The 25,440-nt window shown below is 61.3% G+C and overlaps 2 protein-coding genes across 4 annotated transcripts; both read right to left on the bottom strand.

Annotated features, from left to right (window-relative positions):
- Window positions 1-702: 702 nt before the first annotated feature.
- Window positions 703-3,013, bottom strand: LOC134732825 (putative uncharacterized protein UNQ9165/PRO28630). The gene is made up of 4 exons (XM_063619949.1): window positions 2,958-3,013; window positions 2,821-2,876; window positions 1,675-1,810; window positions 703-1,209 (listed from the first exon to the last, which is right to left on the bottom strand). Exons 1-4 carry the CDS (start codon window positions 3,011-3,013, stop codon window positions 777-779), a joined length of 681 nt encoding a protein of 226 aa, XP_063476019.1. The 3' UTR covers window positions 703-776.
- On the bottom strand, window positions 1,974-25,440 carry ZBTB7A (zinc finger and BTB domain containing 7A). 3 transcript variants are annotated; one of them, XM_055247284.2, is made up of 3 exons: window positions 25,172-25,440; window positions 12,622-13,898; window positions 1,974-6,942 (listed from the first exon to the last, which is right to left on the bottom strand). In XM_055247284.2, exons 2-3 carry the CDS (start codon window positions 13,881-13,883, stop codon window positions 6,450-6,452), a joined length of 1,755 nt encoding a protein of 584 aa, XP_055103259.1. In that variant the 5' UTR covers window positions 13,884-13,898; window positions 25,172-25,440; the 3' UTR covers window positions 1,974-6,449. The 3 variants fall into 3 exon arrangements, with proteins under 3 accessions (XP_055103259.1, XP_055103260.1, XP_055103262.1); XM_055247285.2 differs by lacking the exon at window positions 25,172-25,440 and adding an exon at window positions 23,920-24,356; XM_055247287.2 differs by lacking the exon at window positions 25,172-25,440 and adding an exon at window positions 22,764-23,854.

Genomic DNA, 25,440 nt, shown 5'->3' on the forward strand with positions numbered 1-25,440 from the left:
GTTGGCCAGGATGGTCTCAATCTCCTGACCTCATGATCCACCTGCCTTGGCCTCCCGAAATGCTGGGATTACGGGCATGAGCCGCCCCGCCTGGCCTTGAAGGGCAATTATATGGTGTGTGAATTACATTTATTTTTATTTCTGAGAAAGGGTCTCACTCTGTCACCCAGGCTGGAGTGCAGTGGTGCAATCATAGCACACTGCAGCCTTGACCTCCTGGGCTCAAGCAATACTTCCACCTCAGCCTCCAGAGTAGCTGGGACCACAGGTGTGCACCACCACACCCAGCTAATTTTTGTATTTCTTGCATAGACGTGGCTTCACCTTGTTTTTCTGGCTGGTCTTGAACTCCTGGGCTCAAGCGATCCTCCCTTCTTGGCCTCCCAAAGTGCTGGGATTTCAGGCATGAGCCACCGTGCCTGGCCTTGAAGGGAAATTTTATGGTCTGTGAATTACATTTTTTTATTTTTATTTTTGAGAGAGGGTCTCACTTTGTCGCCCAGGCTGGAGTGCAGTGGTGCAGTCATAGCTCACTGCAGCCTCAACCTCCTGGGCTCAAGCAATCCTTCTGCCTCAGCCTCCAGAGTAGCTGAGACCACAGGCGTGCACAACCACACCTGGCTAATTTTTGTATTTTTTGCAGAGACGTGGTTTCACCTTGTTTTTCTGGCTGGTCTCGAACTCCTGGGCTCAAGTAATCCTCCCTCCTCAGCCTCCCAAAGTGCTGGGATTACAGGCATGAGCCACCACTCCCGGCCCTCTCTGAAGCACAGAGGTTAGGAAGCACCTAGCCCTGGCTTGTGGTCCTGAGGCTGCGGCTCCTTCAGCTTCCCAACGTGGGACCTCTGAGCAGAGGCCTCAGTGTGCCCTGAGGGTCCCAGGTGCAGGGGGCTCAGGACACGGCTGTAGAACCGCTGACCCCCAACCCTGCTCCAGCCCAAGTCGGGGACTTGGGCATGAATTCTGGCTGCAGCAGGTTCATGGGTGGCCTCGCACAGGTATGGGGCTTTAGCATGGGGTCCACACAAGGACCCGGAGGCCCTCAGACTTCGTCCTGTGGCCTCTGTGGTGTTTCCTGGCAAGGGCTGGGCCAGGTTTTGTTGATTTCCTGTGGCTACTAGGAAGAGCCCAATCCACAGAGGAGGAGCTGGGGTTCTAAGTGGACCCAGTGCCTGGCTCAGTGCAGCCACTGGTGCCTCACTGTGCCATCTGCTTCCATGAGTGCCTCATCCATCCCTTGGGGCTGGCCCCATCCCCACCTTTGCTGGCCTGGACAGATTCCTTGGACATGGGCCGAGTCTGGTTGGAGGACAGAAGGAAGGAGGAGGCTGTCCCTCAGAGACCCTGCCCAGAGGTAGGGGCTGCAGCTAGCTGAGGCTTCCAGCTCCAGATCCTGGCTCATATCCCTGGGGCCTGGCATGGGGCAGCACCCTGGGGTCCTCTAGCAGAGTCAGGTGGCCCCCAGGTGAGGCTACCCCGCCTGGGGCCTCGGGAAAGCTTGGAGTCAGCGGTGCCCAGGGCCCAGCCCTGGATTCTGCTGACAACCCGCCCAGTCGGTTCTCCCTGCTGCCCCTCTGGCCTTATCCTGTGCCAGCTGCCTGCCCGCGCCAGGGGCTGTGGGTCACCTTCCCCGCAAGAGGGGCCTCTGGACCTGGGTACTCCTCGGACACTCACCCCCCACCCCGGTGCTCTGGGTCACCGTCCACACCCGGCCTCCCCGCCATGCGACAGGTGGACCCCAGAGAGATGGGCCTGGCTTCCAAGGCAGGGCAAGAAGAGCAGGAAGGGTCGGGGACCTGGGGCTTCTCTCCTGGGGACCCAGGATCCGGTCACCCTGGGTCCAAAGGTGTGGTGTGGACGAGGCGCTCAACCCACCCAGTCTCTTCAGGGCCAAAAGGGGAAAAAGGGAACCCCCCCAAGCCCCCCATCCCTGTTCCCCAGCCTCCCCCGAACAAAACACAGAGAACATCAAATGAGGCGACTGAGGCGGCAGCGGTCGTAACAGGCTGCGTTTAGTGGTTCTTTTTTTTTTATGTACAAGAAAAATGAATTTTTTTATTTTTTCATCTTTTGTGTTTGTTTTTTATTACTTTTAAAGCTTCTCCCTCCCCACTCCCAAAAAGTGCATTTTTATCAGTTTGTTTTTTTTTTTAATCTCCCACACTTTATAAAGACTCTCGAATACAGTCTCTGGAATGTCTATCTGTGCTCTGTACCCTGAGGGCGCCGCCCCGCCCCCCATTCACCAGGCCTGGCCCCTCCAAAGTCCAAGGCACCTCGATTCTGGGCCTGGGGTGGGGTGGGGGGCGGGACCTGGGCATCGGATCCTGGTCCACAGCCTCCAGGCAGCCCCGGCGAGGGATGGGGGTCTCTCCGGCCCCCTCCACCTCCTGGCCTCGGTCCCCCCACCCCCCCCCTTGTAAATCTATGTATTTAATGCGAGCTAGTCTTAACTCTGAGGTTGTAGCTCCTGGGGCCCCCCCAGCCTCCAGGCCCCGACCCGTCCTGCGCCAGCCACCCACCCCCCCGCCCCATCACCTCCGGGAAGGCTGCTTCAACTTAAATAACTTTTTAAAATAAAACTGCAAATATAAATATCTTTCTTTCTCAAAAAATAGGATTTTTGCTTTTTTTTGTTGATTTTTAATATATTTTTTTCTTCTGTTTTTCCTTTCATTCTCTCTGTCTTGCCTCCAACCATTCTGGCTGCCTGGCGGGAGGGGGCACCCTGAGGCCCCTGCCTCAGTGTCACCGCCTGTGAAGTGACCGCTCCTGCCACGGCCCCGGGGTCTGAATCGTGCAAAGACCCCCATCCCCCACCTTCCCTGCAGCCGCCCACTTCCAGGGGAAGACCCTGGAAGAGGCTGGGGACCCCCCTCGGAAGGAAGCAAAAAGACATTGACAGGACTCCATGGCCACAATGGTGGGGGGGGGGTGCAGACTTTGGTATCGCCCACTCGAGCCTGGCTGGCTGCAGGCCCACACCCATGCCAGGCTGGGCCTGCTCCGGCATTTTACATTCACTGGTTTATAATTTTTTTTTTTTTCATTTTAAAAAACTTTTTTGACTTTTTTTTTTTTCCTTAATCTCAAAAGGTGGGGGGGGGTGTCGGGGGGCAGAGGCAGGTAGCAGCAACAGCTAGTAGCAAAGATGCTTCTCTCTCTCTCTTGGGCCCGGCAGGCTGGGGGCCACTGCAGACAGGGGCTCCGGCCCGGCCACCTCCCCGGCCCCCGGGCGCCCCCGCCTGAAGCCCCTCAACCCCAGCCTGGACCTCACTCCCGCTCTCTTGCACACACGCACACACGCGTCCACGCAACTTCACCATGAGAATGGAAATAACAATTTCGCATTGTTTCTCTTTTTTTTTTCTTTTTTTTTTTTTGTACCAGGCAGTTAAAAAAAAAAAACACCCAAAAAAAGAAAACACAAAAAAACCCCAAACAACCAAACAAAAAAGCTTTGAGCTGTGTCCTTTTCTTATGGAGTCAACACGACCCTCCTCAAATATCATTTTTTTTTGTTTGTTTGTTTCCTGAAACGCGAGAATTCAGCAGGTATCTTTGGCAACACTTTATCACGACCTTAATTTAAAGAATAAAAATAAAATCGATTCACGTCTATATACAGTATGTGATTGCGCGGAGTCTGGGGAGGGCGGGGCTGGGCGGGGCTGGGCTGGGGGGTCCCGGCTCTGGGCCCATGCAGAGGCTGTGGCCCCCAGGACGGGCGGGCAGTTAAGGCAAAGTGGGCGGGCAGGACAGGCGAAGCTGGGTGCGGAGCTAGGAACGAGGGTTTAGTGCAATCCCCGAGGTCTGTGTAAGTGTCGCGGTGGGCCGCAGCCCTTGTTCCTACGGAAGTCCCAGAGGGCTCCACCCCCCAAGTCCGGTCGCCCCCACTGGCTAGGACGACAGCTGTGATTTTAGAGTTGGTTTTATTGCGAGGGGGTGCATGGATAGGGGAAGGTGGAACGAGGGCTCACCCCTCAGGGGGCCTCTCTGGGAGCTGGGGAGGGGTGTCCCTGGCCTGGGTGTTCAAGCTCCCTGCTCAGCCACGACAGATGGTTCTCTCCAGAACAGCTCGCCCTGTGACACTGGGGTGTGAACGCAGCCGGGGTGCTGTCACCCAGCCCCAGGGGAGACGGGGGATCCTGAGACATTTGGAGGGGGCTGACAGGCTTAAGGGGGGGTGGGAAGGGAAGGGAACCAAAACCATCCTGTAGAAACAATATGAAAATCGCCTTCTTAAAAAGCTTCCCTTTAACAATGAAAGAAAAAGAGACGAGAAGATGTGTGTGTCACAGAGAAGGGGGTATGGGGGGGGGTCGGGGGCAGGGAGACACTCCCCCCTGGTTGGGCATTGACAAGAAGTCTCAGTGCAGCAGAGCGTCTATTTTCGGGGTCCCATGCTAGGCATTGCATATGCAAAAGGGGTGAGGGCGTCCTGGCATCTGGCGACATAGTCTCACCAACCCTGGCCCCTGTCCGTGGCCTGTGGCTCGGTCAACACCGGGCCTTGTGGGAGCCAGAGGTTGGGGGGAGGCAGGTCCCAGTCCCCCTGGATTACAGTCAGTGCCTTTGAGTAAAAATAGGGGTACCTGGGGTGGGGAGGGGGGCGGTGGTTCTAAGGCCCTGGAGGTGGGGGGCCCCTGTCACCCACCTCAACAGGGCAGGCGCATCCAAGGTCCAGCTCCTTGGTGGCCATGCGGGAGGATAGGCGTGCTGGGGGATTGGGGGGTGCCGGATGGGGATCGGGGTGCTCCGGCTGGAAGGCCCATCCCTGAGCTAGGGAGGAGGAAGGAGAGACCCCGTGGACAGAAGCGGACGCTAAGACCTCTTCACGTCAGAACCAAAAAAGGGGACAGAAAGGGGGGGCGGGGGGAACACAGCACGAACACCCCACAGTCCTGCCTTCGAGGCTGACGTCCGGGGGTGAAGCACAAACACCTCGGGGCCTCTCCCAGGTCCCCTGCGATGGCTTCCTCCTGAACCCCCCTTCTCGCTTTTTGGGGAACAGAAGTGGATTCTACGTTTGTGGTGGGTTTTTTTTTTTATTATTTTGTACAAAAATAAATCGACTTTTAGGAATTTCTTCTGCTCTCGCTCTCTCTCTCGCTCTCTCTCGCTCGCTTTTTTTTTTTTTTGTCTTTTCAACTTTTCATAGAAGTTGGTTGTAACTTGTAAACATGTTTTTAAATTAAGAATTAAGATAAAGTGTAGTACCCGTTCCGTTACAAAGTGCCAAGACTTCTAATGTGGTTGGTTGCCTTTTTTTTTTTTCCTTCCTTTCATTTTGTAAAACCTTTTTTTTTCTAGTTTGTTTTATTGCTTTTGTGACATTGGAACTTGTGGATTTTCTCTCTCTCCCCCCATCCCTGCCATCACCAGACCCTGGGCTTCCTCTGATCATGACTCTGTTTATCCCACACTGTTGCCTGCTCCTCTGAGGAAAAGTATATTATTTATATATATATATATATATATCTATATATAAATTTTGTTTTTAAGGAGGAAAGAGAAAAAAAAATCTAAAAAGTGCTTTAAAAATTTGGGAGAGGGGGCTCGGGGGAGAGGACGAAGACAGAAGTTTTGAATCTCCAAACGTGGGGGTCCAGGTGGACCGGGCGGGGGTGGGGGGCGCCCTGAGGGGTGGTCCCTGGGGGTCCCGCCGGTTGTAAGTGCCGTGAAGGAAGGCGGCAGGAGCCCCCCCAGGAGCCATCCTGGCGCCCCACCGGGAACCCCAGTCCGATCTCCTTTCTCCAGGCCTAGAAATAAATAGGTTTGTGTCTTAGTGGCCAGGAGACGTGGGGTGGGCGAGGAGGGGAGGCCGCAGGCAGGGTTGGAGGCGGGGAGGTCATTGGGGAGATGGAGAGGGAGACCCCTCCCTTAGTAAGTGCCCTGAGGAAGGAGGGTGCGGGTCGGGGAACGGGGGCCCATTTTAACGTCCGCTCAGAGCAGACAGAAATCATTTAAGGTCTTGTCTGAAAGACTCATAGAAACCAGCGAGGGGAGGAAATTAAAAGCCCACCCCAGACCCCCCCCCCAGCCCCCCCACGTCTACCCTCCCCCCAGCCCAGAGCCTCGGATCGGGCCCCAGGCCCCATGCCGGGTGCCCAGGGGGCTGTGCGGGGTCTCGGATTCCTTGTGTCCTACAAAAAACCCCAAACCAAGCCCCGAAACCCAGCGATGGGGTGGTGGGGGGGAAGGGGAGCCAGGGAGGGCCGGGGCCCCTGCGGAGGGAGAAAAACGTCAGAAAGGAGGGAAATCTGAGAAAGCGCTACCCTAGATTCTGTGACGCGTCATATATATATATCTGTATATATATATATAGATATAGATATCTGTATATAGATAGATTTTCTTTTTTTGTGTTTTTGGGGGGGTGGTGGGTGATTTTTTTTCTCTCTCTCTGTCTCTCTCTTTCTCGGGTTTCTGTTTTCTCTTTTTGGTTTTTAGGCGAGTCCGGCTGTGAAGTTACCGTCGGTGGCGGCCCCGGGGCCACCTCCGCTGTCACCTCCTCCACCGGCGCCCGCTACATTCAACCGGCCCAAGCCGTCGGGGCTGGCCACGTCCTCGTCCTCGTCCTCGTCCTTAAAGTGCTTCTCCTGGCCGTTGCGCCGGGCGTCGGGGGAGCTGGGCTGGGCGGGGGCGCCGGGGGTCGCGGTGGCCCCCGGGCTGGGGTCGGGCCCTCCGCCCCGGACGCGGGGCTTGCGGCCGCGGCGCGAGGGGACGCCGTTGCAGCCGTCTTTCTTGAGGTGTCTGTGCAGGTGGTCGGAGCGGACGAAGGTCTTGCAGCAGCTGTCGCACTGGTAGGGGCGCAGGCCCGTGTGCACGCGCATGTGGTTCTTCAGGTCGTAGTTGTGGGCAAAGGCGGCGCCGCACTGCTGGCACAGGTACGGCTTCTCGCCCGTGTGCTTCCGCATGTGCACCTTCAGCTTGTCCTGCCTGTGGACGGGGCACGGGGCGGGCACGGTCAGTGGGGCCGGGGACCCCCGATCCCCGCCCAGGGACGCTCACGGACGCCGCAGGCCCTGGATCACCCTTGCAGAACACGGACCGTGCACCGGAAGTTTCGGTGCCCCGATGGGGACGGTCCCTCGAAAAACAGGACGAGTGGGGGCGATTTCGCATTCTGAACACCTAAAGAGGGCCTCGGACCCCGAGTGCTGTGTGGCCTTGGGAAAACGCTAAGCCTCTCTGAACCCCGTTTCCTTTCCTTTTTTAACTTTTTAAGAGACAAGGTCTAGGCCAGGCGCGGTGGCTCAGGCCTGTAATCCCAGCACTTTGGGAGGTCGAAGAAGGCAGATCAATTGAAGCCAGGAGTTCAAGACCAGCCTGATCAACACGGTGAAACCCTGTCTCTACTAAAAAAAAAAAAAAAAAAAAAAAAAAAAAATTAGCCAGGCATGGTGGCAGGCACCTGTAATCCCAGCTATTAGGAAGGCTGAGGCAGGAGGATCGCTTGAATCTGGGAGGCGGAGTTTGCGGCAATACGAGCGAAACTCCGTCTCAAAAAAAAAATTTGCCAGGCATGGTGGCGCAGGCCTATAATCCCAGCTACTTGGGAGGTGGAGGTTGCAGTGAGCCAAGATCACGCCACTGCCCTCCAGCCTCGGTGACAGAATGAGACTGTCTCCAAAAAAAAAAAGAGAGGCAGGGTCTGGCTTTGTCCCCCAGGCTGGAGGGCAGTGGTGTGATCACAGTTCCCTGCAGCCTCGAACTCCTGGGCTCAAGCCATCATCCTGCCTCATCCTCCAGAGTAGCACATGCACCACCACACCCTATTAAATAGCTATTAAACTATATATATATGTAAGTTTGAGAGATGGAGATCGAGCTACCTTACCCAGGCTAATCTCAAACTCCTGGGCTCAAGCGATCCTCTTGCCTCGGCCTCCCAAAGCTCTAGGATTACAGGTGTGAGCCACTGCACCCGCCATGAACTCCCTTCCCTACCGCAGAAGGAGACAGTGGGCTTCTGCCGCTCCATCCTGCCCCTACCCCTGGGGTAGGAAGAGGCCAGCCAGGGCCTGGTGCCTTCATTCATGCCACAGACCTTTGCCGAGCGCCCGCTGAGGGCCAGGCCCTGATCCAGGTGCTGAAAATACCGCAGGGAACAAGACAGGCAAACATCCCTGCCCTCTCGAGGCTGGCGGTGGCTGAGGTGTTTGGTGACAGATAGGGTGACCAACTGTTCTGGTTTTAGCACTGAAAGTCCTGCATCCTGGGAAACCCCTCTGTCCAGGACAAAGTGGGGCAGTTGGTCACCCTAGTAACCGAGTCCCCACCCCACGGCACCCAGGACCGCCCACTCTCCCCTCACTTCAGTGCCACTCCCCTATCTGGGCTCCACCCTGACGTGCAAAGTGCAAGCTACGCTGGGGCCTTTGCATGTGCTGTTCCCGCAGTCCGGGGCACTTTCTTTTTTCCTCCTGGATCTTCACAGTCAAATTTGGGCTCAAATGTCACCTCCTTCCCCAGCCCTGTTTCCATCCTCCTGCCATCACCATCTGACTCTTCTATTGTTTTTTTTTTTTGAGACCGAGTCTCGCTCTATCTTCCAGGCTTGAGCACAGTGGCGCAATCTCGGCTCACTGCAACTTCCGTCTCCCGGGTTCAAGCAATTCTCCTGCCTCAGCCTCCCAAGTAGCTGGGATTACAGGCCCTCTGCCACCACACCTGGCTCACTTTTGTATTTTTAGTAGAGATGGGGTTTCACCATGTTGGCCGGGCTGGTCTCGAACTCCTGACCTCAGGGATCCACCCGCCTCGGCCTCCCAAAACGCTGGGACTACAGGCGTGCACCACCACACGTGGCTGATTTTTGTATTTTTAATAGAGACAGGGTTTTCACCATGTTGGCTGGGCTGGTCTTGAACTCCTGACCTCAAGTGATCCGCCTGCCTCCCAAAGTGCTGGGATTACAGGCGTGAGCCACCGCGCCCGGCCAGTCTCTCTTGTTTCTGTTGATTTCCTTGTTTCTCCTCTGTCTCCCTGATTGGATCGTGAGCCCTGAGAAGGCAGGGATTGGGTGTGACTCGAGGGCCCCTCCCTGCCCGTCTCGCCCCACGTGGGCAGCGTGGACCCAGCCTAGCCTGGAGCCTCTAGCCTACAAAGCCGGTCACCATATCAGTGGGGTGCCTGTGGCCAAGTGGCTCCTGAACCCTTGGAATGTGGCCGCTCTGAACTGATGTGCGCCGCAAGTGCGAAAGGTACCCCAGCTTTTGAAGGCTTGATATGCAAAAGGTGACGTAAAATGGCTCAGTGAGGATCGTACGCATTGACTACACATGGAAATGCATCTCCTGGGTTAGGTAAAATATGTTTCAAGTCACTTTCACCAAGTCCCTTTGACTTTTTTTGAAGGGGGCTGTCAGAAAATGTAAAAATATGTAGGTGGCTTGCTGGCCAGGCACGGTGGCTCACACCTGTAACCCCAGCGCTTTGGGAGGCTGAGGCGGGCAGATCACCTGAGGTCAGGAGTTCGAGACCAGCCTGGCCAATGTGGTGAAACCCCGTCTCTACTAAAAATACAAAAATTGGCTGGCATGGTGGTGGGCGCCTATAATCCCAGCTACTTGGGAAGCTGAGGCAGGAGAATCGCTTGAACCTGGGAGGTGGAGGTTACAGTGAGCTGAGATCATGCCACTGCACTCCAGTCTGGGTGACAAAGCAAGACTCATCTCAAGAAAAAAAAAAAAAAAAAAAAAAAAGGAGGTGTCTTGCCTATTCCCATTGTGTGATGTCAATCTATAGTAAAAGTGTACTCCTTCCTGGGATCCGGAGGGCAGGAGGGAGCCCTGGGTCTCAAGAGCCCTGGCTAGAATCTGGCCTACTCCTTGCTGCTGCCTGTTGTGCCCCACATCTGAGCCACTTTGGGTTTCTTCCTTCTCACACTCAATAGACTGAAGACTTCTTTAGTGTGGGGACTGGCAAACCCCTATTCATCCCTCAAAGCCCTACCTTGAATGCCCCTCTACCTTTCCTAATTCCCAAAGACCTGGCTCCCCTCTGGGTTCCTCCAGCCCTAAGTCCCTCCCTCTGGCACCAGCTACAGAGCTGGTGTCCCTAACTTTAACCTCTCTTTGGCTCTGTTGCCCTGAGGGTGAAGGCCTGGCCCTTTGCAACCAGACCCCTACCTTATCTCTAGCCTTGCTGCTCCACTGAAGCCAACAGAACGTGGTAACTTGCTAACAGAACCCTGTGGCCTAACCAGCTCTGTTACCAGCCTCCAGGCCACTGGTTTACCGATCACCTTCTGCAAAGCCCACGGCAAGGTCTCTGGGCTGCCTTGCCCAGATCTGGCACAGGGCCGGGGTCACAGAGGGGATGACAGCCACTAGGTTTTTCCAGAACTGTGCAGAGACTCCCCAGATGAGCCTGGGAGGCCCAGAGAGAGGAAGGGACTTGCCTGGGGCTGCACAGCAGGCCAGAGGGCCACGCAGAGGCGGGGTGGGGGCGGAGGTATCCCTAGTTTCATCACCCCGAGCCCCAGCCTGGGTAATTATAGCCCCAGCCACCACAAGCCCCACTTACTCAACGCCCTGCTGTGACTCAGAGGGGCCTCGGGCTCCCAGGCTTTTGGAGGGTGGGGGTGCTGGTGTCCTGGGGAGGGGGGACCAGAGCATGGGGTGGGGGAAAAGAGGAAGCAGGTGGGTCTAAATTGGGGTGGGAGGAAGAGGTCTCAACAACTGTCCCTCTCTAAGCCTCAGTTTCTCTGACTGAGGGGATCGGCCCCAGGTCGGGTGGGATAGCCAGCAGTGCTCAAGTCAGAATGAAACCGGGCCTGTGGCCTCCGGCCAGGGAAGCAGGGTGGGGGTCACCACCTTCGCTCAGCCTGGTCCCCTCTGCAGACCCCGGTTCTCTGCGCCCCACCAAACTGCTCTTCCTGAGCTCAGAGACGAACCCACAGTGACCCCTGCCTGGAGGAGGAGGGGCTCCCCAAGACCTCCAGTGTCCCAACCTCACCAAGGAGGGACAAACCACCAGCTACACTGCCTGCCTCCCAAAGTGCCCTTTGCCCCCTGCCTGGCACTCCTGGGCGCCGGAGTCCAGGCCGCACCCTCCTCTCCTGGCCTGCTGGGGAGGGGGCTGGGGTGCCGGGGAGGGGTCAGTCCCAGTTCCTGTCCCCACGGGGTGGGGTTGGGAAGCTGGGACAATGGCCTCTTTCTTCAGCCTTGGTGGGCGTGGCTGGGGGAACCCCAGGGCGGGTGGGGGGCAGGGGGTGGTGCTGAGTCACCCGGCCTGGCCAGGTCCCTGCCTGCCAGCCCCCTGCCCCCACTGCTACAGCCCGCCCTGGATCTACGAGGCCCCGCCAGCCACCTCTGGACTCCTGAGACCGAATCGCAAACTGCCCCGGCCTGGCCTTGAACTCCTGCTGTTTAGGGACCAAGCCCCGTGGCTCCCATGGGGGCACAGTGATCTCTCAAGCTGAGCTGGCCTCAGGGCCTCTGCACTGGCTGTTCCCTCTGCCTGGAACGCCCTTTCCCACAGCCGCTCCTCCCCTGCTTCAGGTTCCAGCAAGGCCTATCCCCGGCGCCTAGAACAGGCCTGGCACCAGCAGATGCTTCATAAATGTTGGCTGATTGAAGCAAATTACCCAGGCTCACGGGAAATTCAGAAACCGCTCACCAGCCTGGGCTCTCCCTCCCTAAGCCTGAGGGCCTGTCACCCTCTCCCAAAGCAGAAAAAGAAACAAATCCAAAAGTGCAGAAGAGAAGAACCAGCCCTCCAGGGAAGAAGAACGACTGTGCCTTCCCGCCCACCTCCCACAGCTCAACCCTGTCCGGTACGCTTTGCATATGATGTGGCTGTCACCTTATGTCTGGCCTGTGCTGTCACCCACCGGGATGTCCACACACAAGGGCAGGGCCTGGTCTAGGTTGTTCTTGACAGCCACGTGGGTCAGGGAAGTGTTCGTTGACTTTGGGCCCAAGAGGTGGGGTGTGTCTGTGTGCCAGTGTGTGCATGTATGTGTGTCTGTGGGTGCATGTTTGCATGCATGTGCGTGTATGCCTGTGCATGTATGTGTCTGTGTGCATGTGCTTGCATGCATATCTCTGTGTGCATGTGCATCTGTGTGAGTGTCTGGGTGTGCATGTGCGTGTGTGCATGTGTATGTGATGTGTATGTGGTGTGCATATGCATCTGTGTGTCTGCATGTGTGTCTGTGTAGCATGTCTGTGTGCATATGTGTGTGCATGTGTATGTGGTGTGCATATGTGCATGTGCACGTGTGTGTGCATCTGTGTGTCTGTGCATGTGTATGTGGCATACATGTGCATGTGCATATACGTGTCTGTGCAAGTGCGTGTGTGTGTCTGTGGGTGTGTGGATGTGTATGTGATGTGCGTGTGTCTGTGCGTCTGTGTGCGTGTCTGTGTGTGCACGTGTCTGTGCATGTACGTGTCTGTGTGCATGTGCGCGTATGTGCGCGTCTGTGTGCGTGTGTACGTGGCATGCATGTGTCTGTGTGTGTACGTGTCTGTGTGCATGTGCGTGTATGTGTCTGTGCGTCTGCGTGCATGTGTGCGTGCCGTGCAGGGAGAGAGGCAGGAGGGGCCGTGAGTGGCGGATGCTGGGGCAGAGAGCAGGACGGCGCCTCCCCCGCGGCGGGCAGCTCACCTGGTGAAGCGGACCTTGCAGATGTTGCACTCGTAGGGCTTCTCGCCCGTGTGGGTGCGGATGTGTCGCGGCAGCTTGCCGGCGCCCTGGATGACCTTCTCGCAGATGGGGCACTTCTGGAAGGCCTTGGCTCGAATCTTCTTCTCCACCTTCTGCGACCAGGCCGGGTAGACGTCGCCGTCGTGGGCGCCGCTGAAGTACTTCAGGTAGTAGTCCATGACGCCCTTGTCGTCGGCCCGCGACTCCTCGTCGCTGTCCCCCGCCGCGGCCCCCGCCCGGCCCACCGACGACATCATCTGCTGCAGCAGTGTGCTGGCCGCCAGCCCGTCCACGTCGGGCCCGTCCCCATCCTCGCCCTCGGCCGCTCCCGACAGGAAGCCCGGAGAGTCGCCCGGCTCGGGGGCCGCCTCCGACAGCGAGGCGGCCTCCTCCTCTCCGCCCCGGCCATAGTGGCCGTTCTGCGTGGCGGCCGGTGGGGCCACGGGCGGCGGAAAGAGACCCCCGGTGGGGGCGTCCTCATCCCGCTCTGGCCACAGACCCGGGTTGCTGTCGCCCTCGTCCCCGTCCCCCGTCGGGGGCCGCTCGGCCGGGGGGCCCGGCCCATAGAAGTCTAAGCCGTTGCAGTCGCCCGCGGCCACGGCGGCCACAGCGGCGGCCACGGCCTCCTTGGTGGCATCCAGGTCATCATCGGACGCCCCAAAGGCGGACCACGGGAAGCTGGCGGCGGCGGCGGCGGCCGCGGGGGGCAGGCTGTTCATGGGGTTGCTCTGGAAGAACTCGAGGTACTCCTTGGCGCGGAGGAGGTTGCGCTGATCAATTTGATCTACAAGGTCCAGCTGCCCGGCGTCGGCGCCGGTGTCGGCCGCCAGGATCTGCCGGTCCAGGAGGTCGGCGCACACGTGGCTCACCGCGGGGATCTCCAGCAGGCGGGCTGCGCTGAGGATGTCACCCACGTTGGCTGTGCTGACGGTAAGCGTGGCCGTGTAGGCGAAGTCCATGAGCGCGGTGAGCGCCTCGGCGCTGACGAAGTCAATCTCGTACACGTTCTGCTGGTCCACCACGGCGCCCGACGTGAACAGCTTCTTGAAGTACTGGCTGCAGGCGGCCAGCACCGAGCGGTGCGTGGGGAACTCGCGGCCCTCCACCAGGATCACCACGTCACACAGCAGGCCCTGCGTCCGCTGCTCGTTCAGCCCACTCAGGATGTCGCTGCTGTGGTCGGGGAACGGGATCCCGATGGGGCCGTCGACGCCGCCGGCCATCTTCCGCGCCGAGACCTGAAGCAGTGGGGAGCGAGAGGGCGCTCGTGAGTGGGGGTTCGGGGGTTCCTGTGCCCACTGACAAGAGCCCGAGGCCCTTGAGAAGCAGCGCTCCACCCTGCTCCCCCAGCCTCAGATTTCCACCTGCACGTGAAGGCGGTCAGATGTCGCGCCTTTCCAGCCCCAGCTTCCCCAGCTTTGCACCAAAGCGATACATGCCCTGCCTCCAGCCTCTTTTCTTTTTTGTGGGTCTTTAGTATAGAGAAAGGCTTTCACCATGTTGGCCAGGCTGGTCTCAAACCCCTGGCCTCGGCCTGGTGCGGTGGCTCACGCCTGTAATCCCAGCACTTTGGGAGGCCGAGACGGGTGGATCATGAGGTCAGGGGATCGAGACCATCCTGGCTAACACAGTGAAACTCTGTCTCTACTAAAAAATACGAAAAATTAGCCGGGAGTGGTGGTGGGGCCTGTAGTCTCAGGAGGCTGGGGCCTGTACTCGGGAGGCTGAGGCAGGAGAATGGCATGAACCCAGTAGGCAGAGTTTGCAGTGAGCTGAGATCGCCCCACTGCACTCCAGCCTGGGAGACAGCGTGAGACTCTGTCTCAAAAAAACAAAACAAAACAAATTAAAAAAACCCTGGCCTCAAATGATCCAACCACCCCTGCCTCCCAAGGTGCTAAGATTACAGGCGTGAGCCACGGCACCCGGCCAAGACTCAGTTTTCCATCTGTGCATGAGGATAGCCAGATGTCCTGGCTCCCCAGCCTCAGTTTACCCAGCTGTTCCCAAGGGCAGTCAAATGTCCTATCTTCTAGCCTCAGTTTCCCCAGCTGTGCATGAGAATGGTCAGATGTCCTGTCTCTCCCAGCCTGTTTCCCCAGCTGTGCACAAAAGCAATCAGATGTCCTGTCCCCAGCCTCAGTTTCCCCAGCTGTACAGGAAGGCAATCAGGTGTCCCACTCCCAGCCTGTTTCCCATCCGTACACGAGGGCGGCCAGATGTCCTGCCCCCAGCCTCAATTTCCCTAGCTGTGCATGAGGACAGTCAGGTTTCCTGCCCCCCACCAGCCTCAGTTTCCCTGGCTGTGCCCAAGAGCAGTCAGATGCCCTGTTCTTTCTCACCAGCATGAGATTATGCCGGCAAAACCCACACTGGACGCTTAAATGTCACAAGCGCACTGGCACCACCCCTCCCAGGAGGGCCCCCGGGAATGCCTGTTGAAAGGGCACTTTGAGGCCGGGCTCGGTGCTCACGCCTGTAATTCTAGCATTTTTGGGAGGCTGAGGTGAGCAGATCACTTGAGGTCAGGAGTTCAAGACCAGCGACCAGCCTGGCCAACATGGTGAAACCCTGTCTCTACTAAAAACACAAAAACTAGGCTGGGTGTGGTGGCTCACACCTGTAATCCCAGCACTTTGGGAGGCCAAGGTGGGCAGATCACCAGGTCAGGAGATCGAGACCATCCTGGCTGACACAGTGAAACTCTGTCTCTAATAAAAATACAAAAATAGATGGGTGTGGTGGCACGTGCCTGTAATCCCAGCTACTCGGGAGGCTGAGGTGGGAGAATCGCTTGAACCCGGGAGGTGGAGGTTGCAGTGAGCCGAGATTGCACCACTGCACTCCTGCCTGGGCCACAGAGCGAGACTCCATCTTAAAAAAAAAAAAATCAGCCAAGCGTGGTGGCGCATGCCTGTAATCCCAGCTACTCAGGAGGCTGAGGCAGAAGAATCGCTTGAACCTGGGAGGCGGAGGTTGTGGTGAGCCTGGATGGAGCCACTGTACTCCAGCCTGGGCAACACAGCGAGACTCGGTCTCAAAAAAAAAAAAAGAAAAAAAAAGAAAAAAAAAAGGGCTGGGTGCTATGGCTCACACCTGTAATCTCAGCACTTTGGGAGGCCAAGGCAGGCGGATCACCTAAGGTCGGGAGTTCAAGACCAGCCTGACCAACATGGTGAAACCTCGTCTCTACTAAAAATACAAAATCAGCCGGGTGTGGTAGCACATGCCTGTAATTCCACCTACTCGGGAGGCTGAGCAGGAGAATCACTTGAACCTGGGAGGCGGAGGTTGCGGTGAGATTGCGCCGTTGTACTCCAGCCCGGACAACAAGAGCGAAACTCCGTCTCGGAAAAATAAATAAATAAATAAATAAGGAAAGGGCACTTTGAGGTGCTACAGGAGCACACAGTAGGTGCTCGAGAGAAGTGCCCTGATCTGAGCCATTTTCCTGTTGGTCTGAGCACGGGCTTCGGCCGATACAGAGGGGAGGCCACGCAGTGACCTTTACAAAACACCTACTTTGGCCAGGCGCGGTGGCTCACGCTTGTAATCCCAGCACATTGAGAGGCCAAGGTGGGTGGATCACGAGGTCAAGAGATCAAGACCATCCTGGGCAACATGGTGAAACCCCATCTCTAACAAAAAATTAGCTGGGCCTGGTGGCTCGGGCCTATAGTCCCAGCTACTCGGGAGGCTTAGGCAGGAGAATCACTTGAACCGAGAGGTGGAGGCTGCAGTGAGCCACCTAGATCACGCCACAGCACTCCAGTCTGGTGACAGAGCAAGACTCGTCTCCAAAAATAAAAAAAACAACAACACATAACACCTACTTCCCGCCAGTTCCACCCGAACCCCACTGGCAGCACCCACTCCGACGTGAGCTGAGGCCACTTGCCCAAGGCCCCACCATGAGGACACAGTTGCATCCGAACTCAAACCGGGAGTGGACCTAAGAGCTGACCCCTTGGCCTCCCCAACCCTGACTCCTGCCTCCTGGTCAGGCCTGGTTCTTTTCAGGGGGCTCTGAGTCAGCAGGAAGGGGTGTGGCAGCCCAGGCACGGGGACCCAGTGCCGAAACCCAGCCGAGGTCAAGGCCACTGTGGGTGTGCCCCGTCCGGGCAGGGCCAGTGACTCCGCAGGCTAAACCCCTTCCTGCCCCTCAGAGCCCCCAACATAGGGCTCAGCCCTAGCTGTGATTAACAGAGACTGGGCTACAGCCCGGGAGGAGCAGGGAGCCGGGGGAACCCCTATCCACCTCCTGCCTGCCCACAGGCCTGCCTGGCAGCCCCTCCCCAACTGTCAGCCACCCCAGCTGAGCTGTTGAGCCCCAGCCAAGGCCTTGGCCCTCTCTGCGCCTCAGTCTCCCTATCTGTCAAATGGGCAGAGGTTTCGGGCAGCGCCGGGCCCTGGGGGGACTGTGTCTGTCCCACCCCTTTCTCCCCCTCCCTTTTTTCCGCCTTCCCCTCGGCTGTGACTCATCCACCCACTCGGAGCTTGTGCAACCCTCTGGCCCCTGTCCCCACCCCTCCACCCTCTCCTGGGAGCCCCCGGCTGCCCCGCGTCACCCAGCACAGCTCACATTCCTCCAGGCCGGCCGGTGGCTCTCAGGCCAGAGCCCCTGGGCAAGGCCCCTGGGAAGAGGGCCTGAGCCGGGCCTTCCATGGCCTCCTCCGGGCCACCGGACCCTCCTGTCCCCCAGCCCGGCAGCCCAGGCAGGCTCTGACGCCGACGGGCTTGAGCCAGGCCCCACAAGGGAGGCATGGTGTCGGTCCAGCCGGACCCAAAGCCCAGGGCCCTCAGCGCGGGGCCTGAGCTGCCGGGCGACACAGAGGCCTTTGTGAGCTTGCTCAGTGCCACCACGCTCCCCAGGCCCCTCCACCCGCCTTCCTTCCCTCCTTCCAGCCTCGGCCCAGGGCCCAGCTGCTCAGCGCCCCCGTCCACTCTAAGGCCTGTGGTGGGGCGCTGGGCTCAGATGTGGCTGCTGGGAGCAGGGACGGTAGGAGGGGGGTGACCCCACCCAAGGCTCAGCCCTGGGAAGCCTCCGAGGAGCCCCCTTTGGTGGTGTCCACCCCCTGCCACCATCTGCCGTCTGGCCCTGGGCCGCGGGGAGCGTGTGAGCAGATGGAGCTCCGGATCAGACGGGACCGGGCCCTCCTATCCACCCCAGCATGGGGGGCGACCTCTGACCCAGGCCACCAACGCCCCAAGATGGCCACCCCTGGCCTGCTCCTCCCCTTGGGTGACCAGGGTCCCCGCTGTGGAGTGGCTGAGAGGTGTCTTTCCTGGGGCCTGGAGGATGGGCCCAAAATAATCCAGATGGCTCAGCCACCTCCTGGAGGTCCCCGCCAGTATGAAGATCCCAGCTCCAGGTTGGGTCCAGGGGTCCCAGTCTCTGCCCTCTCCAGCCTGGGACCCCCTCTTGGGCCCCTATTCCCCCCTAAATATCACTGAGACCCTCCCTCAATGCAGCCAGGCCCAGGGTGATGTCAGCCAAGGAAGCCCCCATGAGAGGACCGTGGCCACATCTTACAGATGAGAATACCGGGGCGCAGAGAGGGCTGCAGTCCTGGCCTAAGGGTGCCCAGCAGGGCTGACTCCCAGGGGCTGGGGCCCAGGAAATGATGGAGGGGCCGGTCCCCCCACCCACCTAAACTCGCCGTGAGACAACTGACCCACGCCCTCACTCCAGGAACACAAGCCACCTGCCGGCCACGCCCTGGGCCAATGCCCCCACCTGGGCCTCCTGGAGGCCTCCCCTAAGGAAAGGGCCGAAGACCCTGCCTCCGAGGTGGGAGAGGGGAGGCCGGGCCCAGCCAGAGCACCCCCGGGAGGGCCACAAAGTCTTGGCAATAAAAAGTCCCCGAGTGCTGAAGCCCCACTGTGCGTTCCACACAGGGTACACGCCTCCGGAGGTGGCGGTTTCGTTCCCCTCCTCCGGGAAGCCCCGGCCCCACGCCAGCCAGGTCCCCACCCCTGCCGGCCAGGGTCCCCTGGGCTCGGCCCACACCCACCCGGGGCCCCATCTTTCATCACAGCTCCTCCCCCGCGCTGGCCTCCGTGGGATTTCCGGGGCTGCCCGGTGCTGACTCGGCGGCGGAGGGGCAGGCCGTGGCAGGCCCCTCCTGGGCTGGAGGTGGGGCGCCCTCCTCCCCCCGGGCCACTCCCAGGCCCTTAAGCCCAACCCTTCCAGGGTGGCGCACAGTAGGGGCGCAGCAAACCGCCGGATAAACCAGAGACAGCCCACACCCGGGCCCGCCCAGCTGGCTTCGAGGCATACCCAGAAGCAGGGGGCTATGCAGCCTGCCAAACTAACTGGGCACCTTCACTTCGTCTTCCGCAGGTCCCTGAGAGGCTCAGAGAGGTGAGGCAGCCCAGTCGAGGTCACACAGCAGCCCTCTGACCTGGGCAGCTGCCGCTTCCCAGCTGCTGGGGCTATGCCGTGAGCTCGGAAGCACCCTGACGTGGCACAGGGAGCAGCAGACGTCGCCCAGGCAGGACCCCAGCATCCCAAGAAGGGCACCCCAGCACAGGAAGCGTCAGGAACTGGGGCCTGGAGGCGGGCGACCGGGGAAGGGGGGCCGGCGGAGAGGAGGCTGCATCGCTAGTGCAGGGTGTGAGAGCCAGGGGCCTCCCCAAGGTCACACGACAAGGTGAGGGCTGGGCAGGTAACTCCCACCAGCCACCTTCCCGAAGGCCACTTCCTGGAGCAGGGGGCCGTCTAATGAGGGGATCAGGGCCCCCACCCAACCCTCTGCCTAGGGAGAGCAGGGAAGGAGGCCAAAGGGACCTCTCACCCCTCCTTTGTGCTGTGCAGAGCAGCTCGGGTTCAAGCCTCGGCTCCCCCACCTCCAAGCTGTGTGACCTTGGGCAAGATGGGAGACCTCTCTGAGCCTCTGTCTCCTGGGGGATGGGGGTCGTGACAGTGGAAAGGGGCCCCCCACTGTGGTCAGGGTCTCGCTCACATACATTCAGCAAACTTAGCCCAGGGACCTGATGTGCACCAGAGCCAGTCCCCAAAACACACTGCCAGGCTGTTCACCACCCCTCACGGATGGGAACTTTGCTCCTGAATGCTATTCCAGGAATTCAGTCCCCTCCTCACCTACCAAGGGAGTGAGTGGTGGGGTCTGAGGAGGAAGCTGGAAGGGGAGACCAGGCCCAGAGAGGGTGGGCGGCCGGCCCAAGGTCACACTGCAAGCCTGGTGTGCAGGTGTGGCTGCCAGGCCCATACCCGGCAGCCCCCGCCCCCTCCCCGCCCAGCGGCCTGTGTTGCAAGGTTGGTCCCGACGGGTAACCCCGCCCTGACCTGGTGCCAAGCCCCGCCTGGCCCAGTCCTCGGCCTGGGTTTAATGGGACAGGAATGCAGTGTCCTGATCGGGGGGCACCAACGGCCTGGGGTGGCTGCCAGCTGCCAGCCCGCCCCCTCCCCGCCTGCCCTCGCCCGCAGGCCTCCCTCTGGGCCAGACATGGAGCAAACAGGCCCTCAGCCATTTTACGTGTCCATTTATTGCCCTAAATGGGGAGGGGCTTCCTGCCCGGGCCTTAAAGGGCCAGAGGCAGGAAGGCCGCGGGGGCCCAGTGGGAAGTGTGACAGCGGGGATGGGGGCAGCGATGAGGAGGCCAGGGGGATCCCATCTGACGCCCAACTCATGGGTGGGACTGAGGCCCACCCTGTTCCCACACTCTGAGGTGTCAGGGGCCAGGAAGCCCAGACTACAGCCCGAGCCCAGGTTCCAAGAGGAAGCTTCACGACGACAGTGGGGGTGCTGAGCTTCCCGTCACTGGGGCAAGCAAGGCCAGACTCTCAGAAGCCCATCCTTGTCCACCCTGCCATCAGCCCAGGCTGCACCTGCTTAGCTGAGATGCCTGTGAGAGGCCGGGGTGACCTCTCTCTCCCTCCCCTGAGGGAGGCCTGCTTGTCACCTGGAGATACCTGCCCCACCCCCACCCTCGCCTGAGCAGGTGGAAGGCTCAGCCTGGGAGCCCGGCGGCCTGCAGAACCCAGCCAGATCCTTCTCTCAGGCATCCTGATAGGTGGGATGGGCCTTGTTTTCCAGTCAAACCAGAAAGGCGTGGGTGGCGACACTTCCACCGAGTGGCCGTCCACAGCCTGCTGGGGGACAGATGGAGGGGCTGGTCCTTTGGCCACGCTCCTTCCGAGTGCCGGATTCTCTGAGGGGCGCCTTCTGCACTCTGGGGCTCTGGACTCGGCGCTCGGGGCCCAAGGGTCAGAGCCGCTCCTCAGAGCAGCTGGGGGAGGCCGGGCCTTGATAATCGCCCCAGAGACCCCGGGCCGCAATGGCGCCCACAGCGCTGGAAGGCAGGATCTGTGTCTGTGCCCCATTTTGCAAACGGGGAACGGCATCAGAGAGGGGGAGCAGCATGGCCACGGTCGCACAGCAGAACTGGAATTTGAGCACGGGCCGTCCGTCTGGCTCTGGCCTGCCTAACTAGTCCTCCCACGGCACCTTCCATCCCCTTTCCTGGCCCCCGGATACCAGCAGGAGATGAAATCCCCCTACCCTGGGGGCTGAGAGGAAGGACGGCTTATCCTCATCCCCTCGGAGCTGCCTTGCAAGGGAGCTCTCGCACAGGAGCCCGGGGCAGGGCTGGAGTCCAGCTGACATGGGCGGTTCAGGGAGGGGCCTCTGCCCCCCCCAGCCCTCAAGACAGCTCCCCAAGGGCCTGACACACTGCACAGTAGTCGTTCAACAAGCATTCCCAAGGACCCATTGAGCGAACTCTTGAGACAACAATCTAGGGCTGATGACCATCTTCCCACTGTCTGGATGGGAAGACTGAGGCTGGCAGAGGGGGAGTGACTGCTGGGGTGGACCCAAGGGCTGGGCTAGGATTGGACCATGCTCACCCCCACCCAAGCTCGTTCCTCTTGTCCTTGTTGCCCAGGGCTACTGCAGGGCGGTTTATGGTCTGGCAGGTGACAGGTGGGGGTGCGGGTGTCTCACGCAGCTCTGACCCACACCCCACACTCAGGTCTCTGCCATGCCCTGAGCTGACCTGGGAGTTTCCACCACGGAGGAGAAAAGAAAAGACAACATGGGTGGCTTTGCAGGCACCAGCTGGGGGACCCTCCGCAGCCCCAGGCACACAGCACGCCCCGGCTGCAGGGGTCACGGGGCTCGTCCAAGGTCGCAGAGCAAGCGTGCCAGCATTCCAACCCTTGAGGAGCCCTCCTTGGAGCATCTGGGCTGCAGTGGGCTGGCTCTGGGGAGGTGACCTCGGTCTCCTCTGGTCATAAAACCCAGAGCCCTGCTCGCCTATGAGGACCAAGGTGAGACGAGTCTGTGGCTCGGCAGGATTGGAGAGGGGCCTCGTTTGCACGTGCGCCAGCAAGGGCCTGCCCAGTGAGGCAGGGAGGCGAGAGGGCTGTGGCTTGTGCTGTGTGACCTTGGGAGCCATGCTGGCCCTCTCTGAGCCTCAATGTCATCTTCGGACACAGGGTTTAATAAGCCTCGGTGATGCTCCATTTGCAGCCAGGTGCCTGCAGCTGAGTCTCTACTGCCAACCTCCGGCCCTGCCCGAAGACAGGTGCGCAGGCGCCCCCGGGCCACCACACGGCGGGAGGGGACTTTGGACAGGCCCCGAGCTGGAAAGATGGAGCACAGGGGGCAGCTCTGACTCCACCTGAGTGACCTTGGGCTGCTTTCTGCTTCCCCCTACGCCTCAGTCTCCCCTGCCCAGCACTGGCACCTGCTCCGAGGCTTGCTCTAACCTCTGGAGTTTCCAAGCTCACATTCGACCTCCCCTCCCTGCCTTAGTTTCCTCCTCACATGGCAACAGGGATCTGCCACCAGGTGGACCCAGCTATAGGTCAGAGGGACTCAAGGAAAGAAAAGGAAAAAAAACAAACAAACACCCAGCAGGGATTTGTGATCGCCCCAGGGAACCTTCCCGACCAGGCCCCAGGCTGGGCTCTGCCTCGGCCGCGCCTCAGTCTCCCACACAGAGCAAAGGACCCATCCACTGCCTGCGGCCGCCCGCGGACCTCTGCCGATGCGTGGCTGCCCGCCCGGGCCCGGGTGCTGACTGGCCGCCACGCAGCCAATCGGAACTGAATAATAAATACCCCCCGGACTGACCCACGAATTAAAATTTCAGTGTCCCGGTTGGCTCTTCTTTCCTTCCTTAGACTCCGCTTTTCCAGCGGCCGGCTCCTGCCCCCCCTTCTCCCCCAGGCTCTGTCTCCACAGCGATGGCTGGTGGTAAACAGAGGCCCCGGCCCCGCCGATAGGTGCTCTCGGGGCCCCATAGGGGGTGGCCCTCGGGGACAAACGCCCCCGGCCTGAAGCCCTCAGGCCCTGGCAGCAGCAGGGCTGGGCTTAGGCCTGGCCTCCCCGGGACCTCTCCCAGACCAGCTTGCCAATAGGAAGTGATCGGTCGGTGGTGGGGAGGCACCCCCAGTGTGGGAGCGGCACGCTGAGGGTTACGCCCTGGTCCAGTTCTGAGGTTGGGGCGGGGGGGCTGACACGGAATCCCGACGCCCTCTCCGGAGGCAGCTGGCAGGGAGGTGGGGGGGCCCACCGAGCCCGCCACCCATGGGTGAGCCAGGTGGGTGCCGCGGGTGGCAGGGGCACCAGCACCTCTGTGACTTCCGCCGCCTGGCTAGGGGGGAGAGGAGTTGCTGCCTCCCCCCGCCTCGCCGCCAACTCCTGGCTGCATTCCGCCAACATTTAGTGGGCGCCGACTGGGTGCCCGGGCCCGGGTGGACAGCGACCTCCCGCCGCGGCCCACCGTGCGCCCCCGCCAGCCAGCCCGGGCAGCGCCTTCCAGAACCCGCAGAGGCCCTGGCCCTGGGGGGGCACCCGAACCTCCGCTCGGCTCAGCCCCCAGCCAGGCTCCCAGGCCCGGGGGGGCTGGGTCTCCCGCCCGGGAGGTAGGGAGCGGGAGGGAGGGGGCCGGATCCCACCAGCTCCCCCCTCCCCTGCCCGGGCTCAGGCTTCGCACGTGGTGGTGGCGTCAAGGGGAAGGAGGGGGGGGTCCGGGCCAGAGGAGACGGGGTCACGCGCTTTGGGGGCGCGGACGGCGGGGACTGGGGTGCTCTCTCCGCCCCCTCCCGCGGGTCGGAGCCGTACGGCCGTCCGGGCAGGGCGAGGGGCCAGGCCAGGCCCCCCACCCGGGGCTGAGTCAGGCCCGGGCGGGGGCAGGAAGCGGCCCCCTCCCCCGCCCTGGCCGCAGCGCGCGGCCCCCGCCCGGCCCGCGGGCCCCCGCCGCCTCGCCCGCGCGGGGGGCTCCTACCTCCTTCCCGGGGCAGCGGCGAGGGGGCCCGGCCCCGGCGGCGGCGGTGGCGGCGGCTGCGGCTGGGCTGGCTCCCTCCGAGGGGCCGGGAGGCGGCAGTGAGCCTGGCCCCGCGCCACCCCCCGCCGCCGGCGGCCAATCCCCACCCGGGCTGGGGGGAGGGCGATGCAAATTACCCCGGATCTGGGTCCGCCCGCCCGCCTCCCCCACGCCCGGGCCCGGCCTGCGCTAGGCCGCGCATCCCCGGGCTCGCCTGCACCGCGCGGCCGCCCGGGCCGCCGCCCTCCCCGGGGAGCGCGGGGAGGGTGACCCCCCCCACCGGCGGGGGGCCGAGGGGAGGGGGGCTGGGGACGGTTACACAACCAGGCGGGGAGGGGCCCCGGGGCGGGGAGGGGGCCGGCCCGCGGGCCGCGCAGCCGGAAGCCGGGACCGCCACCGGCCCCCGGCGAGGGGAGCCCGGCTCCAGGCCCCGCCCCCGGGCCGGCTGGCCCCGCCCCCGCGCCGCGCCGCGCGATCGGTCCGCGCCCATTGGCTCTCCGGCCCGCCGCTCACCGCCCCTCCTCCGCACCGCCCCTACCCGCGGGCCGCGGCGGGCTGCCGGCGCGGGGCACCCTGGGACTTGTAGTCCAAGTCGCTTGCCACCTGCCGGCTGCAAACAGCGGAGGGACTACGACGCCCAGAGGTCCCTGCGGCCCCGCCCGCCCACCCGGACACCCCACCCCTTCCCCCTCCTTTCCAAAGCCCCCCTCCCTGTTTTTTCAGCCCCCTCCCCCCCATCCCCCATGGAGCTCAATCCTGGCCAACTCCAACGTATGCACGCAGCACCGAATAGGCCCCCGGGGGGCGAGAGCGCCCCTCGTCTTCAGCTGGAAACTTAGCAGGCGACGCGCCCCCCTATCTCCCCACGCCGGCTCCCCCCACCCTCAATGCAGCCCTGCTTCCCCTCCCCCGCTCCCCGCGCGCCTGGGAGCCCCGAAAAGCCATGCACCCGGGATGGGGGGGGGGCTGGCGCACAAGCTCATGCACTTAGCCCCCAATCCCCCCTTCCCGGGCGGCGCCCCCTCCCCGCGCTCAGGATCCAGGGCGCCTCCAGCCTCCGGGCAGCTGCCAACCACCCCCTCCTCTGAAACTTGGGGGAACGTCCCCGGCTCCCCGGATCTCCCCTTCCCGAGGGAGCAGCGGTGGGCGCAGCGACCCCCGCCCGTCCCCGCCCTGCACCCCGTGCCGGGGGCCGCGCCGGGCGCTGACTTACCTCGCGGGGCCGGGCCGGGGCGCGCGGGGCCGGGGCCCGGAGTTGGGACTGGGCTCCCTCGGCCGCTCGCCTCCGGGGTCCGCGGCGCTCGCTCTGCCCGCGTCGCGCTGCCCTGGTCGCTCCCTCGCGCGGCGGCGGCGGCGTCACTGCCCCTACAGTAACTGTACAGTACAGCCAAAGCCCCGTATGATGCTCGCGACTCCCTTCCTGGTTTCTCCGAGGGCAAGAGGGGTCCTCCCTTGTCTTAAAGGTGCCGCAGCCGCCGGCCC

The sequence above is a fragment of the Symphalangus syndactylus genome, chromosome 17 (assembly GCF_028878055.3).
Source record: "Symphalangus syndactylus isolate Jambi chromosome 17, NHGRI_mSymSyn1-v2.1_pri, whole genome shotgun sequence".
Classification (NCBI taxonomy): Eukaryota; Metazoa; Chordata; class Mammalia; order Primates; family Hylobatidae; genus Symphalangus; species Symphalangus syndactylus.

Excerpts from the sequence above, each read along its gene's own strand:
- LOC134732825 (XM_063619949.1), bottom strand. The coding sequence starts at position 3,013 with ATGCCGGAGCAGGCCCAGCCTGGCATGGGTGTGGGCCTGCAGCCAGCC. Across the intron at positions 2,877-2,957 it reads CTGCAGCCAGCCAGGCTCGA|GGGGGTCCCCAGCCTCTTCC; the intron begins GTGGGCGATACC and ends CTTCCTTCCGAG. Across the intron at positions 1,210-1,674 it reads CCAGAGCACCGGGGTGGGGG|ATGGCACAGTGAGGCACCAG; the intron begins GTGAGTGTCCGA and ends TCATGGAAGCAG.
- ZBTB7A (XM_055247284.2), bottom strand. The coding sequence starts at position 13,883 with ATGGCCGGCGGCGTCGACGGCCCCATCGGGATCCCGTTCCCCGACCAC. Across the intron at positions 6,943-12,621 it reads TGCAAGGTCCGCTTCACCAG|GCAGGACAAGCTGAAGGTGC; the intron begins GTGAGCTGCCCG and ends CCCCGTCCACAG.